Raw genomic sequence first — 20,306 nt, 5'->3', positions numbered from 1 at the left:
GGTGCCGCGGCCCGGTGTGTGCAAGCAGCTGCTGGGGAAGGCCCGGCCCGGCCCGGCCTGGGCCGCCTCCAGCCCCGCAGGAGCCCCCAGCTCTTGTGCCCCTTCTCCTGTCAGGCCAGTGACGGCACCAGCTGGGTTTGGGACTGTAACAGTGGAAACGGAAATATTTTTTTGAAAAAAGACCAAAGTACCCTTCCAGTGTCCTATTCTTTTTGAAAGGACATAGAAAAAACCCTTAGAAAGTGCTTTTGCTCTCTGTTCCTGAAGTAGAAGTTTCCCAAGACTTCCTCTTTGCCTTAGCTGATCTAATACTTTGCTTCTTGCCTTCTGCTGAGTGGGGAAGTGTGCGGCTGAGAAGTTTTTTCAGACCTGGTTGCTGAGCCCTGCTTTAAGATTAAGTTACTTAAGTGGGTGTATGAGTTGCTTTTCCATCTTTTATTTCCTCACCTCCTTAGACATTTCTACCCTAGATTTGAGTGTGTTCAGAGCAGAGGTCTGTGCAACGCCTCTGAGTGTCTCTTGTTTCTTGGAGATGGTTCTTGCGGCATCTTTGTGAAATCTTCAGAGCTTGCGTTTAACCTGCTGCCAAGTCCCTGCAGCTGCTGCCTGCCTCTGTGAGGGTCAGCCCCACATGTGGCTTCAGGGTCCCTGCGCTCTTCCAGTTTTGCTGGTTTAAGTGTTTGTGGGCTGGTGTGAGGAGGCCAATAGCTGGTGCAGGTGTGAGAGCAGTGCAGGCAGAGCAGTGTGTGATCCTCATGTGTTTAGTGAGCTGGTGCCTGCAGCTCTGCTGGCGCTGCCTCTTCCCCTGTTCAGTCCCCGTCCACGCCAGGCCCTGAGGTGCCACAGTCACTAGGTCTCAAACACGTCTGCAGGTTAACGGTGCTGAACATCAGTTCCCTGCAAGTTTTCTGGAGAAGCTCACTGGCAAGGGAAGGACCCACTGGTTCAATCGCGCAGAAGAAGGTTTTGGTTGCTGCCAAGTCATTGCTGGGCGTTTTGGTGCGGTCAGTTGTCCGCGCTTCCTCCCCGGTGGCAGCAGCCACCTGCGCTGTGTCGCCATGGGGCGAGTGCGGTGCAGTGCCCGCTGCCCTCCCTCGCAGCCAGGTTTCCCGCATGGGGGCCATGGCCGGGTGAGCACAGCCGCAGTGCCCAGCCCGGCCGGGACCCCCGGCGGGGTTCTCCCTGCGGCCCAGCCTGCGTGGGGGCAGGGCAGCCCCCGACCGCCCCGTGCAGCCCCTGCCTGCTGCAGGGCCAGCCCTGGCCAGGGCACTGGGGCGAGGGGGGCCATGCCCCCTCTGTGACACGGGCTGTGGTCACAGGGAACATCCCGTGTCATGGCAACAGCTGCTCTCTCCCGCGCGGCCCTGGCCTCTCCCCACACGTCGCGGCGAGGCCAGGGGAGCCCAGGCACTGGGGCTGCTCTCGGCACCACTCTGCTGCGAGGAGCCACCAACCCTGAGCGGGAGCCGGCAAGGGGAGGCTGGGGCAGAGCGGGGCTGCAGTGACGTGTGGAGGAGGAGGAGGAGAGGAGCTGTTTCCTCATCACCTCCTGCTGCGGGGTGACCCAGGGCGAGGAGGACAAAGATGGAGCTCTGGGACACTGGTCATGGGACACGGCATGGGCAGGTGGTGCCAACGCTCCCCACCCATGGTAAGGCCTTCAGGATCTCCTTCCCGGGAGCTGTTGCAGAGACCATTAACTCTGAACATGGCTGTGGAAACCCTGGGCCAGGGGGAGGGTGGACAGGGCTGGGGGCTGCAGCCAGATCCTCCACTGATGGTCCCCTCTGGCTCAGGTGCCAGTGTGGCCACCAGGACTCCTGGATCCTCGCCCTGATGCTGCCCCTGCTGTCCCAGGGCACCCTGGGCAGAAGTCCCTGCCCCAAGGGTCACTGCTGGCCTCGCAGTGGGCATTGCCCACCCGAGCTCCTGGCGGGGGAAGGAGCTGGAGCTGCTCCGGTGGCTGTGCAGAGCCTGTGTGTGCAGAGATCCCATAGGGGGAAACTGGCCCTGCAGGGGAGATTCTGGGGGATGCCCTGAGCCCCCAGATTGCCATGGGCACAGCACCGTCCTCTCACTGGGTGAAAATCCTTTGCCAGTGTCCCTAGGGAGGGGGTTCACCCTGTGAGAGCTGCTTCTGGAAGGAAAGGAGACACTTTCTGCTTTTCCTCAGCTCAGCAAGACTTTCTGTCTGGGACCCCGAGCACTGCCTCTAATTCCTTCCTGCAGGCTTTGAGCTCAGGGACACATTGTGGATGTCCCGTGGTAGGATCTGCATGTCCTTATGCCTCTGTTTCAGCTGCAGACCCCTCGTGGGGGCAGATAAAGGTTGTAGCCTCAAGGCAGTGCCCACCTCAGCTGCTGAGCCCCTGTCAGGGATGGGGTGTGTTTGGGGAGGGGAATGCAGTTTGAATATGCTTGCACTTGTCATCTCCTTGGCTAGGCACGTGCTGAACGGCTGTGAGCTGGCCCCCCCAGAGCATGACGTGTCTTATTTTCCAGAGACCGTTGCTGTCTGGGAAGGTGTGTCTGACTACATTGTATGGCAGCTGATGCTGAACCAGGTGGGTCTGTCATCGTGGGCCTGCCCAGGAAAGCCTTCTTCTGGATCTTCTGGATCTGAGGGATGATTTCTCTGCTTTGACTTGTATTTTTGAGAGGGTGAAGGGGAGGGGGATGAAAACATCTGGAAAGTTCTTCAGAAGAACTTCTCCAAGGCTTCTCCAAAGCTTTTCTGAGTGCTTCATCTGTTCCTTTTGCATGGCAGGAGAAGGCAGGGCACTGAGCACCATCCCCATGCGCTGACAAGTCACCAGCCTGTCCACCTACCAGTCTCATAATTCTTCTCTTGCTTTGTGTTTTCAGGGAGTGAGAGTTATTCGGCTTGGGACCTTCGGTGTTGTAACTGAACGAGTTGGTGTTGGGAAGCATGGTTTCCTGACTGTTCGCAGACCCGTGTTCCGTCTTTCGAAGACTATTGCAGAGGTTCACGGCCTCACCTATGATAAGGCCTATGCTCCTGGTAAGAAGACAGGCTGAAACTTTTGCTTTGCCTTAGGACATCTTTGGGGTGTGCATAACTGCTGTTCAGCGGTGACTGTTAGAAACCTAGAATTGCTTCCCCAGGTCCTGAGAACAGCTTCAATTTTTAATTATCATGTCATCATAATGCACATTACAATTATGCTCCCTCTCTCCGTGACTTGTTTAACAGCTGGCTACATGCCAGATGTATTGGGGCTGCTGCTTCTCATCAAATTGATTTAAAAACAGTGGGCCATGTTTATGCCACACTGGAGCTTGTAAAGTTGAATAAGGGCATTCATGCTGGCTCTTCCATTCTCCTTCTACTTTGAAGTAGGTCAAAGGCAACTGTAGAGAGCCTTGAAATGGAGATGGGGACAATAGTGTGTATGAAAACCCATCAGAGGCCATCTTTGCTGTGATTGCTGATCATCCCTGTGAGCCCTGCATCTGTAGTGGACATCGGTGATGCCTGTGGGGCAGCAGGAGGTCCGAGTTGTGTTTGCAGTGGGTCTTTCCTTTCAAAGGACTCCACATGTTCTCTGTGATGTCAACATCAGTGTGGCACTTCTTGGAGCTGGGCCAAAAGCAGGGGTGTTTGCTGTGCTGTTCTGAGGGTGCTGGGGGTGGCTGGAAGGATCTGAAGGGGTGTAGTGCAATGCTTGTGTTTCCCTTCTGTCTTTCACCATGTGATGTGGCACAGCTAAATGTCTCCCAACCTGGAATGCACGGAGTGTGAGCACAAGTACCTGGCACCCACTCTGCCTTCTTGGGAACTGGCCCCCTTTCTCCTCTCCTTGTCCTGTCATCGTGCCTCATGTTCATACGAGATGGCTAGGGCCCATTCTTTTGATCTCTGTAGGGAAGAAAGCATTGCTGTACACTTGGCACATCCGTTTGCAGAATGCTTTGAACTTCTCCTAGGGAGAGATGACATGAGATTCCTTCAGGAGCTTTACCAGATGTTAAAGAAGACAGCTCTGTAGCAGTGTCTTGCTTGAAGACCTCAAAGCTGCCGACGCTCTGTTTTAGCCTGCTGAACTGCTCCGCTAGTGACTGTGTTCCTCTTTTTCTGCTTCCTAGGTCATAAGCTCTCCGAGCCCCTGAAGTATGCTCACATAGCCTCAGACATCTTTGTTCCTCAGAAAACAGTGGAGGCTTGCATGGAAGAGACCATGCGTCTTTTCTCCCGCTGCCTGGAGAGTGGGAAGAATGTTGCCCTTGCGTTGAAGGACATTGGCATGCTTGTTATTCAAGGAGTAGATGTGAAAATGAGATTTTACAGAGACTTTCTGAGAAGGCTGAATGGGACGGAGCAGCTGGTAGAAGTTCTTCTTGGGGTAAGTTTTCCATTTCTCCAGCACTACTTGTAGTCCTTTTTTAAATCACGAGTGACTGCAGTTCTATTAGCCTGCCATGACCTGTTTAGGCACATGGATGGTCCTGGCCTAGAGTAGTGCCAGCTCCCTAGACAGTTTGTCTTGAGCATTCAGAGGATTTGGCAACAAAGAAGACCCCGGGAATTACTGTGCTGGGTCCACCCAAAGATTCATCCAGCCCGGGAGCGTGTTTCCATGTGCTGAGGGAAAAAAGTCCAAGGAAAGGGCAGGTCTTGTGTGTTTTTTCCCAATAGACCTCCCTCCTTCCAGAAAGCCATGGTTTAGTGCCCTTTAGTGATGACATTTGAACCCATGTGTCCTTTGGCTGTGCCTAGGATGGTAAGGCAGTGAGTTCAGCATTTTGCCCTTAAGCTGTGTAGCAATATTTCTGTGTGTCCCTTTGGAAGCTCAGCCTGATCCCTTCATGGGATGCCCTTGAGCTCTGGTGTGGTGAGGAATCGTAATGGATCCCTCCTCCCCTTGCCTGGACCAGTGGGGATGTCAGACATCGCTGTGAAATCTCTGTTGACCTCAGTCCTCTCTCTTTGCAGCTGGAGGGCCTGAGTGTGTTTCATCTCTCCCAAATGGCAGCTGGTCAGAATATTTATCACTCTCATGCTCTTGCTCTGTAGCGTTTCTAGGTCTGTGTCTGTGTAGGTTTGTTTTTGCAGGGATCATTGCTGACCCCACTCTCTGGGCAGGAAGCAGAGGCCCAGGCAGACCAAGGCCCATATGGGACCAGCCCCCTGTTGCTGCTGTTGCTATGTTGGTCTAGTTGTGCTGACCAGCTCTTCCCAGTGCCTGGAGTGTCACCAGCATGAAGAGGGTCTTTCTGTCCTAATGTGTGCATCTGCTCGCAGCGAGTGTGTCCCAGAGAGAATCATTTGAGCCCAATGTCCTTGCCCAGGTCTCTAGTGCAGCCCTGTCCTTCATGCTGGTCTTTCAGGTGCCGCTGGAAAGGTGAGATGTGAAAGCAGGCTGAGGTGAGCCCCTCGAGGGTTAAGGCAGAGATGCAAGCAGGCTGTAGGCCAGCGCTGCTTCCCAGCTCTGTCTCTTCCTTCTGTCCTAGTCCGTGATGTCTTTTCAGTCCATTCTCTGGGCCAGGGCCTTTTCTCCAGCCTTTGTTGCAGTGGGTCCCAGAGCAGCTGCCCCTTGAACACACCTCAGAGGTTTGGCCTTCCCAGTTGTTACCTGCTTTGCCTCTCCATTCCTCTATGGTGCAGAGGCAGTTGTCTGAATGTTAGGAGAGACTGTGGGGTTAACCCCACATCAAGCCAGCAGGGAAAACGCAGCTGCCAGGAATCCCAACTAGTGCAATGCCTTCTCATGTGCTTGCCTCCATCAGCTTCTGCATTAGGAAAGACCTAGTCTCCTGACTGAGTCTCTGGATTCTCAGCCTTGCAAAAAGCCTGACAGTGTTCTTACCCTTTCTCATTTATTTCCCTCCAGCTTCTGTGCTTCATAACTGAGGGGCTGTTTAGAGGAGTGGAGAAATTCAGCATTTCAGTGAGGCAGCTTCTTCTCTGAGCAGTGGAAAAGTTTGCTGCCTTTCTGAGCATTGAGATAATATTCTCAGCATCACCTCACACGTGTCTGTCACCTTGCAGATGCCAGAGATGAGGGATTCAGTCCTCTCAGGCACCAAAACCGCTGCTTCTCAGACCCATTCTGGTCATGTCATCATCTTTCCTGAGTGAGTATGTTTGCTTCTTAGCCCCTGGGTGGCCAAGCGAGCAGCTTCTCGTGGCATGTTTGGTAGCATTGTGTTGCCAGTGCTTGTGAAGGCTGCTCAGAAATTCATCTGAGAGTAACTCTTTGAAATGTGCATCAAAGTGCAGGTCCCTACTAGTTGCTGGCTTGGGACATTTTCATGTCTTCTGTGAGACCTGCATGAATCAAATGTGTCCTGAATGTGTTTTCTGGGTCAAAAGTTTTTTTGTGGGAGGCCTATCTAGGCCAAAGTGAAGGCTGTGCCCAGTGGGGTTTTGGCGAGCTCTGTCCTGGCTCCCATCATGCTCAGTGTTTTGTTCCATTACTTGTCTGGGAGATGGAGGTTCCTTTTTACAGATGGATGGACATGAGCTTGGGAGGGCCTGCAAGTGATTTGGAGGGTGAGACGGGAATTAGAAATGGTGCTGGAAAGCTGTAGGAAAGGAGACTATTGTGTTGTGCCTGGACATGAACATTGAACGGGAGATGGGAGATGGTCCCAACGGCAGCACAGAGGATCTGGGTTCAAATGAGCTTTCTCATAGGAAGGCTAGGAAAGCTCTCAAAGGGCCTGATGAGGAAGCTCATGCCCCTCCAGGTGCTGGAGGTCTTCACGATGTCACTCAGCTTGGTACTGCACTCCTCCAGCATCTGGCGTATTCTTCATATTCTGCTTTGGAAAAAGATGGACTTCCCAGTAGCTCCCAAATGCCCCTGTGTCCCCATTATTCACCCAAGGGGCAAAGGAAGTGTGGTGCCCTCCCTTTAGACTGGTGTCTTTTTCCTATTTCCAGGTACAAGTTTGAGGGTACAGCTAGAAAACCACCCGTGGCACCTGTGAAGCCGACATGGGAACAAGAGATGGGAAAAGATGGGTGCAGTGTCAAGAAAGGTAATGAAGCAGCTGGTTCCTGGCAGGGGTTTGTGTCTTCTCCCTCTGTCCTCTTTGGCAGGCCATTGGAGCCAAGGTGACAGTGCGATGGCTCAGGTAGCATGAGGCACTAGAGGTGATGCTGCTTACCCAATATGGGAAATCTCAAGTGAGTCCTGTGGGAACAAGACCTCGGGGCAGCCCAACACTCCCGCCTGCAGCTGATACCTCCAAGTTAAACTTTCCCCCATTTGCACGGGACTCAGTGCCCTGGCGTGCACTGCAAACTGCTCTTCCTTTTGAGGCGTTGGTGCAGAAGAGAGGCAAACCTGAGAACTGTCCTTGGGCAATGTGAATCCTAAATTGTGCCCGGAGCTGTATGTAATGGAGGGGCTGAGCTATTTCATGGAATCAGTGTGTTTTCAACTGATGGGAAGAGTCACCTTGCGTAGATGGTACAAAGTCTGGTAACCTATGCCAAGACTTCCTTTCATTTTCAAAGCAAGGAGTTCTTACCTTTCTTTCCAAATTTCTCATAAACATCCCCAAAACTGCCTTTGGGTTGGCTGTGTCACCAGAGGAACTGCAGGCATATGAGATCAGTAGATAGATCCAAGGATGTGCTCCCCTTGTGTGAAATTGTTGCCCCCAGAGAGACTCTGATCATTCACCAATACATCCCAGCAAGCCTCCTTTTTCATAATGTGACTAGGATAGAACACGAAAGAACAGAAAAAACAGTACCACAAGAAATGATGTTGCACAGTAAAAACTAAAAGAAAGAGAGAAGCCAGTGTCTGGAAGGGCCAAAGACCACCCAGGAAAGAAGACATAAAAGGAATCAGCTGGAGGCCTGACAGTTTTATCACAGGCTTGATCAGATCTGCATATCCTTCCTTTTCAAAAGGTCTCTGCAATTCTATCCTGAGGTGTTTTCTTGTCTCCTGCTTATAGGAAATCTTCCTGCCCAGTGCCTCCTCTTGAGAGGGAGGCATCCTCCACCCAAAATTACAGCTCCGACTATGCAGAAAGGAAAGGGGAAGAAATCTGAGGGCAAAGCGCCTCATGGCAGGTGAGACCCTTGGAGGAATGGATGAGGGTGACCCTGGACCCTTGTGCTTGTTTGGGTGAGATGCTTCCTCTGGACACAAGATACATAGCAGCTCTGAATGTCTTTTATCACATGTCACAGTGACTCCTGATCCCTTGATGGCAGGAATGCCTTTACACCCCTGACCACTTTCTCCTTCTTTGACACTGGGTGTCCAGGAACAATCAGTTTTCCATACGAAAACACACGGTAGCTGGGACCATTGAGCAGTGTTTAATACATTAGCCAGGACGTGTGTCTTAGAGGCTGTCTTTGTAAAGGACCCTGCTGCTCTCCTTGCCGCATCAAGACAGAGCCTGTATCTGGGCATGCTGAGCATTCCTGCGGGCACATCATGCAGCCCTGGGCATTTCAGCTGGGGGTGATCTCTGTCTCTGCCCAGCTTGTGAGTACAGGACAGAGACCAAACTCCCCCTGTGCTCACACCACCTCCCCACAATGTGTATTTTCAGCGTGCTGCCAGGCATCCAAGGGAGCTGCTCAAGGAAGGTGGAGCGAGGCAGGAGGAAGGGCAGTGCTGAAGGCATGCCGCCACCTGAGAAACTGGTTACAAGAATCCAGAGGTGGCCAGGAGAGGTATGTGCTACTGACTGAGGTCCTCCTTGTGCCATATGGACTTGTGGAAAAGCACAGTTCTATGGGCAGTGAGTATGAAAGACCCCTTCCTGCATGTTCATTTGGCCACTGACCGACCTTGTCTGAGCCTTGCTTTAAAAGGTGCAGGTCATGCTGTAGTTTTGCAATGCATTTGTCACTGCTGCATTCTCAGGAAACACCTCAGAAGAACACCTCCCCTTTGGCCCTGTTTCTAGAGGGAATGTACCTTCTGGGCCTTTTAGGGATAGAAGATGGACAGTTTCTGTTTAGCTCAGTGATCATTTAGCTCATTGGTCCGAGCAAATATGCAATTTGCGGACCTGCCAGTATTAGCTTAGGGGCATAAGAGCACTGACAGGAAGGCTCAAGACAAGGGGCAGAAGGGAGGATGAGAAATGACCTTTGCGCACTGGAAAATACCAGATGCCAGTAATAATCTTTGCTGTTTCTTTTCTGTGGCCCTCCAGGTGGAATATCACTTCAGAGTAATGGGGGAGGGGATTCTTGTCTTTCCTCTGATCTGAAGCCCTGGGAAGGGTTCCCTTTCCTGTGCCTTTTGCTGAAGCAAGGCAAGTGAAGAGAGAAGAGTACTTTTGGAGAACTCATCTGAAGAAACCCCAGTGCTTCCTCTGGAGCTGTTTTCCAGAAGCATCCGTAAGAGGCAAGGAACCATGAGGAAGGGGGCTTGTGGTCCAAGCGAAGTCCTGGTGTTTATTAAAGGCCCATAGTTGGGCTGCCAGCTGTTGGGGAAGCTCAAGTGAGGCCATGAACACTGATGCTGAGAGTAAAAGCTGAGGTCCTAAGGGGTGTTTGGGGTCATTTGATCTGACCTGCCAAACCTCCCAGTAGGGTTGCATTAAAAGTTCCTGCTCCAGCCATGGCCATTTCTTGCCCTCATTTGTGTTGCTATGGGAGATGTCCGACTGAGATGGAGGGGTGAGTAGGCAGCCTGGCCCTTGCCCTCTGAAGGGCAGTTGGCCTGCGAGGGAGAAAGATTGGATTTGTGGAAAAGGATGGGATTTGTATGGCAAGAGACAAAGCAGAGTGCAGAGTGGGGTCTGTCCTTGGCGTCCTGGCCCAGCAGATGTAGAGGGAGAAGCGCTGAATGCGAGTGGCAGGGAGGGGGCTGTTTAACCAGCTGTGCAGGGAGCAGGGACTTCAGTGTGAGGAAGAGCACAGAGGGACCTGTCTGGGACCCCTACTGAACATCCCTCTGCATCAGCTCCTTCCTGCTGAAAGGGCGCAAGGCACGGCAGAAAGGCAGTGACTCCCCTGACGTCTAGCAGGGAGGCTAAAAGCTGCCTGTAAAACCATGACTTCACAACAGCCCCAGATCAAAGACTGGCAGTCAGTTTTGCTCTCCAAATTGTCTTTTTTTAAAAAAAAAAAAACTTCTCCTGAACATTGCACACAGACTTGCTTTTGTGTTCTCTATCCCCTCAGTACCAGCTCACGGCACAAAAAAAACCCTTTCCTTACCCAAATGTACTCACCCATCAGGCTGCCCTGCCCAGCCCAGCTGCAGCACTTTGCAGCCCCTGTCCCTGCACGGAGGGAGAAGCCCTGCTCCTGCAGCCCCACATACTGCGTTGGCCATCTTGGCAGCTCTTGCTGCTGCTGAACCCCTGATCCCCCATCAGGAGCTCAGCTGCGACTGCGACCCAGGACATCCCTCTCTGTCTCCAGACTCAGCATCTGTCCAGCCAACAAGTCAGGCTAAGGATCAAGCACAGCCTGGATGGAGAGCGCTGTCCTCTACCCCAATGTTGTGCTTGGGGTAGATGAAGGACTGACCCTGCCACAGGGTGGGGGATCTCTGGCAGAGCTGTCTGCACATCAGGCAGATGTGTGAATCGCTCCCACGTCCCCACACAGTCTCTGGAGCGGGCACTCAGCTGGGATCTTTCCCTGCCCCATGGCACTGCACCCTCCCTTCTCCCCGTTCAGTAATGAGATGTACAGACACAACCACCTGGCACTGACTCACACTCTTTCCTCTTCTGTCATTCCCATCAGGCAAGGGGATGGGACAAGTCAGCTCAGCTCAGGGTCAACAGGACACATGTACATCCTTTGTGCTGCCCTCTAGCCTCTCTGGCCATCCCCCATGGTCTAGAAAGGACGTCCCACATCAGGATGCATGTCCCAGCCAGCAGCAGATCTGCTGTCCCAGAGCTGGGACATGGTGACTGTGAGCAAAACCCAGGGTGCTGGGCAGCACAATCCCCCAGGCACCCCACCAACAGGGCAACGTCCCTGGGTGGGCTTGAACCACCAACCTTTCAGTTAACAGCTGAATGCGCTACCTGCTGTGCCACAGAGACCCCCACCTGGTGCTCTCCTGGGGCAGCTCCAGTGTCCAGTTCCCGGTGCTGCGGGAATGGGAATGTCCCTGATCCCAGGCACGTCCCCAGCCCCAGGGAAGGGGACACTGCCATTTGTCCACTGCCAGGTGCTGGTGGGCAGAGCAGTGCAGAGGGAGGCCTAATACCTAGGTGAGGGGCTGTGGGCAGCTCCCTGCCCAGGATCAGCTCTGCCTGCTTTCATGGCCCTTCCAATGCACACCCTGGGGGGCAACTGGAGCTGTGGGCACATCATCCTGGGGAGGGCATTTCCCTCACCCCATTTGCTCCTGCTGCTGGCATCGAAGACAGGTGTGACACACACACAGCAGTGCTGCACGGGGTGGCAGAGGTGACTCAGGGAAGGGGTTTGCTCCTCTCCATTGACCCTCCCTGGGAGGGCCAGAGCATGGGAGCAGCACCTGCAGCAAGAGTCTCCTCCTGCCCCCATCAACTGCAGAGATGTTGAAGGGGCAGCACTCCATGATGCAGCCCTGGTCCAGGACCAGTCCCAGCTGAGAGGGAATCTCAACTTCCCCCATCCCAGCCTGTGGCCCAGCAGGAGGGTTCAAATGCTGCTTTCTGCTGAGGCTCTCAGGGCACCAGGGGCCAACAGGGCTGTGCTTGTCAGAGGCACATCATGGGACAAGAGTATGTCCCAACCCTCAGCAGGCTCTTAGGGGATGTAGCTCAGTGAAGAGCACCTGCTTTGCATGCAGGAGGTCCTGGGTTCAATCCCCAGCATCTCCAGGGGAAGCTTTTGTCCTGAATCTCCATTCCCCCCCAACAAGGGTGAAGGCTGGGAACAGGGTGCATTGCTCCTCTCCAGAAAGTGTAGGCTTGCCTTCTGACAGGGTGTCCTGTGGGAAGTGGAGCTCCGCATGTGGGAAGAGCCCAGGCAGATCATCAGAAAGCCTGCCCAGGTGAAATGACATCTTTATGTCACTACTATTGCAACAACCTGATTGGCCAGCAGTAGGCAAACAGGCAGGAGCTGAGAGGTCATCAAGTGCATCTCAGGAGAGATGGCAGCCCTGTGAGACAAGAGTCAGTAGCATGCATGAAGGTGAGAGGACTGGATGCTGGCTGGGAGGTTATTTCAGCTGCAGCAGCAGGATTGCCCTGGGCAGGCAGACAGGCACTGTGAGGGCATCAGGCTCATCAGATGCACCTGACCATGGGAGGTGAGAGCTCAGCAGGAGGGGAGAGGGGAGGCAGGTGGAGGTGCCAGCTGGGACATCACTGGTGAGTCACTCCTGTCCCAGCAGGTCCTGGCCAGCAGCAGGTGAGCAGGCCCTGGGGTCACTGCAGGTGACAGGAGCTGATTCAGCAGCTGGGGAGGTGGGAGTGGGAGCAGGAGAGGGAGCAGGAGAGGGAGAGGCAGGCAAAAGCACAATGGCTGGTGTGTTGGTTGTGAGGTCACTTCCATTACACTTCCCAATTGGCCAGCAGTGGGCAGGTGGCATTATGAGGTCATGAGCAGCATCACAGAGGCTGCCCATCAGCAAGGAGAGCTTGGGAGGAGGCAGGAGGGAGGGACAGGTGAAGGTGTCATTGGTGGCTTTGATTGTGAGGTGTCTCCTTTCACAGCAGCTGATTGGCCAGCAGCAGGTGGGCAGGCTTGTGAGGTCATCAGGGGCATGACAAAGCCCATGAGATAGAGGTGAGAGCCTGGAGGAAGGAGGGAGAGGCAGATGACCATGACACTGCTGGCATAGTGATTGTGAGGTCACCTCTATGAGTGCAGCCTGATTGGTCAGCAGCAGGCAGGCAGGCAGGCAGGCAGGTGGGTGGGCACTGTGAGGTCATGAAGGGCAGGAGGAAGCCCCCAGGAGAGAGGAGAGCTCCTGAAGGGGGCAGGGAGATGGAGATGGAGATGGAGATGTAGCATGACTGGGAGCTGGTTTGTGAGGTCACTTCTACTGCAGCAAACTGATTGGGCAGCAAGCTGGCAGGCACTGTGAGGTCATGAAGCAGGTCAGAAAACCTTCCCCATGGAGAGAAGAGCTCAGGGGAGGGGATGACATTCAAATTTATCTGATGACATTCAAATTTATCCGATATAGTCCTATATCAATGGGAGTGGATCGTGCATGCTCTGGAGTGGTTACATGGAACCACAGGCCAGCTGGATTATCAGGATTCATTGAAACAACCCCCCTGAGGGACTGTCACCTGACCCAGGTGAAGATGCTATTGCAAGGACACTTGTGACAGGGAATACCATCAACAGCTGGACAGCAACAAAACAATCTTGTTCAAGAGGTTTGGATTACCTAAATGAGCATTATCTTAGCAAAATATCCAAAGGAATTAGATTTCTTTTTTTTAACAAACACTTTGTCTATGAATGCTTGTGAAGCAAACAAATCATTTTGATCCATCACCTTCTGGTTATGGACCCAGACACTTGTGCTGTGCCCCTCTGCCCCTGCTGTGGGCTCTGCATGGAGCTTCAGAGCAGGTGTGCCATTTCCTGCAGCCAAGGTGAGAGATTTGGACCTGGCAAATATCTGCTGGGCATGCCAAAAACATCATCCGAGGGATGGAACAGGCATGTCTTTATTTTGTCACTCTTTGTCCATCTCTGGCCCATGTCCATGTGTGTGAGTGTAGTGACATTTCTGCGGCTGAGCAGAGAGGTCCCTGCACCAGATGCTGGGGAGAGTGTGTCCTTCATGTGAGGGCTGAGCCCAGCCCCACATGTCCCTGTGGGGAAGGGCAGGGCCTGATGCAGCCCCAGGACTGGCTGAGCGGGTGCTAACTCCATGGTGGAGGGGCCATGGGGCTGAGCAGAGCTGGCACCACTTGTCTCCAGCCAGACTGTGGGAAGCCTATGGGAGAAAGGTATTCGCAGAGCAAGACCCCCATGGAGGTGAGTAATGCACATGGGCGCTGCAAACCCAACCCCCTTCCCCATGGGAAACCCCCACTCCCATGGGACTCAGGCTTCAGCCCTGCATCTCCCACAGGGAGAGATGGGCCAGGGGCTGGGGAGGGAGGGGGCTGTCTCAGGGCAGGGGCTGCCAGCAGGGAGGCTCCAGGTCCTGGGGACAGAGGTGGTGTCTGAGCCCCAGCTCCCCCCAGAGCCCCCAGGGTCACCCCTGCCCTGCCCCACTGCCCTGGGGCTGTGCTGGTGACACCATGGGTGTCCCTGGCAGAGAGCAGTGCATGTGGGGCCAGAGCCAGGCTGAGCAGGGCCGTGTTCCCGGGAAGGGGCAGGAGGGCAGGGCAGACCCTGAGCGGGGCTGGCACAGCCCAGCCCTCCTGCAGCACAGCCGAAGGCTGGACATGGCACCAAGCGCCAGCTGAGCCCTGCGCTCCTCGCAGCTACGCAAGTCCCAGAGCCCAGGGCTCATGCAGGGCCCCTGCCCAGCCCCGAGGGCAAAGCGGCTGGTCTGGGAGCAGCAAGGGGAAGGAGCAGGATCCGGCCCTTGCTCGCACTGCGCTGTGGTCCTGAGGTGTAAATCTCGGTCTTTGCCACAGCTCGGTGTGGGCAGAGCTCCAGGGCAGAAGAGGCTGGTTAGGGGCACCTGGCGCAGGACAAGGTCCCTGCAGAGCGGGTGTTCCAGCATGGAGGTGTCTGCCCCAGAGCAAGAGCCCCTCTGTGCCCCAGTGTCCCCCTGCCCTGGCACATGCAGGGCTGCTGGGGCTGAGCCCTGAGGTCAGTGGGACAGAGATGTCTGAGACCCCTCGCTGAGGAGTGCTGGTACTTTTCCCTCCCACCTACACTGTGGGTCCAGGCTCCTCTCGCGATCCCTTCTCAGCTCTGCACACACAGCCCTGCCATTCTGCAAGGTCCCCAGCACCAGCACTCTGTCCTGGAGAGAAGCCAAGATGTCCCCAGCCCTGGGACATGCTGCTGCCCATGGAGGGTCAGTACAGGGCCTGGGGCTGGAGGAGCTCCCAGCACGACACGGGGAAACGCTACCATGGAGAGGGTGCTGGTGACAGCTGCTGGCTCCCTCCTCTCCTGGAGGGCAGGATCCTGCTGTTTGCAGCACTACCGAGCTGCGGCTGTTCCCAGCAGGGAGCCTGGCTTTGCCCTGCCCCGGCTGGGGGGATGGAGGGGGCTCACACAGCCCCACTGCCGGGCTGTGGCTTGGCTGCTGGGGCAGAGGAGAGCTGCCCTTCCTGGGAGCCAGAGCTGAAACCCTCCTGTGAAGCAGAGCCAGCACTGGGCAGCACTGGGGCTGGGGACGTTATCCTCTGCCTCCCCGAGAGAGGCACCAGACCCTGGGCAGAGACATCTGATTTTGTCTCCCGGCCTGATGGTGCCCGTTGCGGGGGAGAGGCGAGCTGTGCTAGGGCAGCTGGGCAGGGAGAGCTGATGGCAGCGACGTGGCCTCATGCTTTCCTGTGCCTGCCAAGGCTGAAATCAGTAAATGAGTGGAGGATGGATGCATAAGTGGTGGGTGGGGGGATGATAAAAGGAAAGAAAGAGAAAAATGCAAGGGAAAAAGTAAGGAACATAAAATTTCAGTGTAGGAAAGGAAAATTAAAGCAGGCAAAAATGCTACTATCAGAAACTGCCAGTTTAGTCACAGAATCCCAATGTTTTTTACATATAGGTATAGATCATATAGATTCAGACACAGATGCATTTGGTGACTCCTCCCCATTCCAGGAGATCTCTCCCAGTAGCTCAGGTGTCAGCTCAGTGCAGGAAAGGAAATGAGCCAGGGCAAAGGCAGAATGTGTTTTTGTGCGCTTGGCCTTAGCCCCACTGCCTGTCAGTGTGTGGCATGGGGAATCCATCAGGAAGAGCCAGTGGAGTGTGGAGACCCCCCCTGGCTGGAGGAGGGAGGGCAGTTTGGGTGCCAGATGCTGCACAGCTGTCGAACCCTCCTCCCCACTCAGCTCCTGTTTGAGAAGTTTCTCACCTGTGGGCACTGGGGCACAGTTGGTTAAAACCCGGCCTAGGACCAGGGATCCTCCCTCAGCTCCCATCAGCAACTGCTTTAGGAGTGGACATGAAATCTTCTCTCCATGGAAATATGCCCTTGTGAGCATCCTCAGGGATGGGCCTGTCCCAAGGCCGGGGGTTGAATCGTGACTTTGGGCTGCAGCCCGCATATTGTGGTGGTCCCTTCTCCAGCCCACTGCCTTCTCCCTCTTCTGCCTCCCACCCTGCTGAAGGAAATGTCCTCTCCTGTCACTGACTGCTCCCGTCCCCTGTGTCTGCACACAGATAGTCCCCTGCACAGACCCAAACTGGTGCCCCAGCTGAGGCGGCTCCTTCTTCTGCCCTTGCAGCCCATCAGCGGGAGGGCAGAGGGGTGTGGGGGGGGATGGGAGCAGGGGGGCATCCCAGGGCTTCCCTGAGCCCTGGTGCCTCACAGCCCCTGCCAGGAAGGAGCCAGCTCTGGGCTGTGCCAGGAGTGCTCAGGGGTCCATGAGGGCCACAGGAGCCAGGAGCAGCCCCTGGAAATGGGAGATCCTGTGGAGCCAGAGGAGGGGAAATCCCAGCCCCTGGCACCCCAACAAGCTGCTCTGCGCCATGTGCAGGGTCAGTGGGAAGCAGAGCTGCCTCCCAACTGCTGTGGGGAGGTGATCCCCAGGCAATGAGCCCCTCTGGGGCTGGCTGGGGTGTTCAGGGCTCTGCTGTCACCTTCAGGCTCACTGCTGTAGGGCCACAGCCCAGGACCAATCCTGTCACTGCCTCTTGGTGGTGGCATCCTTGCCTGGGACCAGGGTGGTCCAGGCAGAGGTCCTGGGAAAAGAGCAAGCAGGGGCACTCCCGGGGTGAGGGGACTGGACCTCCCTGCCCAGAGGGGCATTATGGGACCCTGCAGAGAGACCCATTTTGGCTGGAAGCTCTGCATGTGGTTTGCAGGATGGAAATGTCTCTGCCAGCAGGAATATCCTCCAGCTGGACTGTTCACTATTCCCACACTCCAGGGTCCATGGGCACTTGCAGGCGCACAGCCTGTCTCAGAGCCCGCTGGTCCTGAGACGTGTCCCTTCCCCACTGCTGGTTCTTGGTGCTTCGCCCTCCCTGATCAGCCTCGGGGAGACACCCCGACACCTGGGGAGGGAAGCACCAGCTCTGGATCAAACTCCCAAATGCTTTTAATCAGAACAAATACCAATGCATGGCATAGAAGTAGATGAATAAAAATAGACAAAATGCCCAGCTCTTTCTGCTACCAGTGGGAGAAGGGAGACTGGTCTCTGGCACTCACGGCTCTCCCAGCTGCACAGAACTCTCTTCCATCCCAGGTGCACCCAACCACATGGCAGGGGTGGGCTCTCCTGGCCCTGGGCTCAGGGACCTTTGGGCACCAGGGTCCAGTCTCACAGCCTTGGTGTCCTCATGGGGATGTGTCAGAGACACCTCTTCAGCATCATCGTACCCCGTGTCTGTGGGGAGCGGGGATGGGGCGTCTCTCTTGGCTCCTGGGGCCCCATCACTTCCCCAGGAGTGCAGGCTCCCCTCTGGAAGCAGCAAGGCCAGTGCATTGCAGTTGGCCCCATGCACGTGCCCCTCCTGGGCTGTAAATCCCCTTCCTCTCCCTCCTCTTTCTGTCCCGAGATGTCCGGCCCCTTATCCCACCCCAGTTTCCACAGCAGGAAAACTCCTGGCGCAGGTTCCCTCCCTGTCCCGGGAGGTCGGGCTCCCAGTATGCAGTGACTCTCTGGGCACTGGGGACGGCACCCCAGGAGCCGGCAGCACTGCACTTCCCCCTCACCTCTCTGTGCCTCCACAGGCCTGTTTCCCTCCTCTGCTTCCCTGGGCACTTCCCAGTCTTGCTGCCCAGGAACAACATCCTCCCCAGGGTCAGAGACTTCTCTGGCATCATCATAGCCATCTGCTGGGTCACCTCTGGGCAGGACGGGGACATCTGAAAGGAGAGGGGAGCTGTTGGCAATGAGAAGAGCCCTCTCGCAGAGCAGAGGAAGGAAGGACGTGCAGGAATGAGGGGCTGAGACACTGGTGTGGCAGGGCCACAGGAGACTCAGCATCTGTCCCACCTCCCCCAGGGTTGTGGGAGCGTGCATATGGCAGCGGGGATCCCTCTCGCCCAGCTGCAGGGTCAGCAGTGCTGGGCTCTGCACCGGAGCTGGCTGTGGAGACGCTGGTGCCTTGAGGCATGGCTCCTTGAGGTAAGCTCAGGGCCTGCTGGAGGCAGGGACAGGTTGAGCCTGGGAAGTCCCCCTGCGACCCCGCAGGGCTCAGGGCTGCAGGCACCCAGCTCAGACGGGCATGTGCGACCCTCACCCGCTCCACATGGCTCTGGAGTCATTCCTGAGGGTGATTCCTCCCCACCCTGATGGTGACACTCAGTGACAACGCTGTTGGTCACACAGCTACAGGGAGGAGAGAGCAACCCTTCCTCTGCCTCACCCTCCATTACCTGGTGCTGACCCAGGACTGTCCTCCTCCTCGCTGTCCCCAGGCTCGGGCTGCAGCTTGGTCAGGGACCCCTCCAAAGAGGAGCCTGGCGAGAGGAGCAGCGGGTGTTATTGGGGTGAGCCCTGCTGACCCTGCTCATGGCCAGCACTGCTGGGGACGGGGATCCACACAGCAGGGACTGCGCGGGGAGGAGGGTTCGGGGCTCATCCTGCTCCCATGGGATAAACCCCATCTCAAAGAGCCTTTTGGAGCTGCCCTGGGACAGCCCCTTCCCTCACCCACCAGGTACAACCCCGGACAGGCAGCCCAGCAGGCAGGGAGGAGCTGTGCCCTGGGCTGGGATGGGCAGAACTGGTGGGGAGGAAGCTCCTCACAGGGCTGCTCTCCCCACAGACCCTGTGGCCCAGCACTGTGGGGACCACTGGTCTGGGGGCTGCCAAGGTCCCATCCTGGGTCAGGGCTGGGGGAAAGGGCCCTGAAGATGTGCTCCCTCCAAAGTGGACCCACACCGACCTGAGCGACCGAACATCGCCTGCTTCTCCCATGTCAAGCTGTAGTCAATCTCCTGGTACACGGCCTCAGAGAAGGGCTCCAGAGACCTCCTGGAGCCTGGCGACAGAGGCAGGGTCGGCACAGGGACGTGGAGACAGGAGACCAGACTCCGATGTGCTCACCCAGCCCTTCCCCAGGCCAGAACAGTACTGACCCCACAGCCCAGCCCCACTGCTCTGTCCAGGCACCACTGCCACGTCCCCAGTGACAGCAACGTCCCTGTGGAGATGGTCTGGGACAACGTCACCCTCACCCCGTCCCGTCAGAGACAGCCTCATGCCCCTTTTGGCCCCGAGTCCAGTCCCTGGTCTGACCCTGGAGCAGCTCCCACAGCTCCTCTCCCCGGGGAGCTCCCTGCTCTCTGCCAGATGGGTCCATAACATGGCCCTGCCCTGCCATGGGTGGGCAGGGCTGGGCAGAGAGAGCAGCCTGGGGACTGGACACCCGCACTGAGAGACCCCCTGCCCTGGGCTCCTCCCGGCACCACTCCTGCCCCACAGCCTCCAGTGCTGCCCAGAGCACAGCCAGCTGCTGCTCCCATCTCCCCCGGCCTCTTGCTGCCATTTCTCTCCTCGCCCATCACCATCTCCTCCTGCATCTGGAATCTCTCCTCCCCTGGTTGCTGCTGTCCCACAGACAGACAGTGGAGGGGCAGGGAATAGGGCAGGACAAAGCACCCGCACCCCAGCTCCATCTGTTCCCCTCACAGACAACCCACAGCACCCCCGGGGCTGCCAAGAGGCATCGCCCACCCTGGGACCGATGGGGAAGGACCCACCTCTGCGCTGAGCCCTGGCACTTCGCACTTGCCCCACCAGGAGGGCCAGCAGCAGGCAGAGCAGGGCCCCCAGGATGATGCAGATGATGACAGGCACCGAGATTCTCCCGCTGTCCCTCGCACGGCCCTGGGTGAGATCTGCAAGGGCAGGGACATGGACGAGGCAGCCCCTGGCCTGGGGGAGGTGGGGGTCCAGGGACATCCTAGTCCTGACCCCCCACACACACATGGCAGCAGGGGGTGGGGGCACAGGGTTGGGTCACAGGGCAGTTCCCACCCTGCTGGCTGAATCACAGCCCTCCCCAATGCCACCTGCTCCCACCCCAGGGCTTCCTCTCTGGGGCTTCACACCCCAGCACAGAGCCCCTTCCCTCGGGCTGCAGGTCACAACCTGCCCCAGAGAGATCAACCCCAGGGAGGAGGGGAGGTTACCTGCTCGAGGAGGTGACGTTGTTGTCCTCGGTGCAGCTGCAGAGCAGAGAGAGAGAGATAGAGGGGTGTGTGTGGGTGTGTGTGTGTATGTGGACATCCCCTTAAAGTCGCATCTGAACTGTCCTTCTCTGGGTCCCCGTGACAGGCCCAGGG

General features: G+C 56.3%; 1 protein-coding gene and 1 non-coding gene across 2 annotated transcripts in view; both read left to right on the top strand.

The window, feature by feature from the left end:
• The window catches only part of LOC136993779 (olfactory receptor 6C4-like), a 28,229-nt gene extending 21,119 nt beyond the window's left edge, over window positions 1-7,110 (top strand). Inside the window, exons 4-8 of the mRNA XM_067308726.1 lie at window positions 2,866-3,022; window positions 4,108-4,227; window positions 5,264-5,363; window positions 6,908-7,005; window positions 7,067-7,110. Of these exons, the coding sequence (XP_067164827.1) occupies window positions 2,866-3,022; window positions 4,108-4,227; window positions 5,264-5,363; window positions 6,908-7,005; window positions 7,067-7,110 (519 nt within the window). The remainder of the gene's footprint in view (window positions 1-2,865; window positions 3,023-4,107; window positions 4,228-5,263; window positions 5,364-6,907; window positions 7,006-7,066) is intronic.
• Window positions 7,111-11,713: 4,603 nt separating this feature from the next.
• TRNAA-UGC (transfer RNA alanine (anticodon UGC)) lies at window positions 11,714-11,784 on the top strand. The gene has a single exon. It is a non-coding gene; the product is annotated as a tRNA-Ala (tRNA).
• The last annotated feature ends 8,522 nt before the right edge of the window (window positions 11,785-20,306 follow it).

This window comes from Apteryx mantelli, chromosome 20 (genome assembly GCF_036417845.1).
Source record: "Apteryx mantelli isolate bAptMan1 chromosome 20, bAptMan1.hap1, whole genome shotgun sequence".
Classification (NCBI taxonomy): Eukaryota; Metazoa; Chordata; class Aves; order Apterygiformes; family Apterygidae; genus Apteryx; species Apteryx mantelli.
This window is presented reverse-complemented; position numbering and strand designations above follow the sequence as displayed.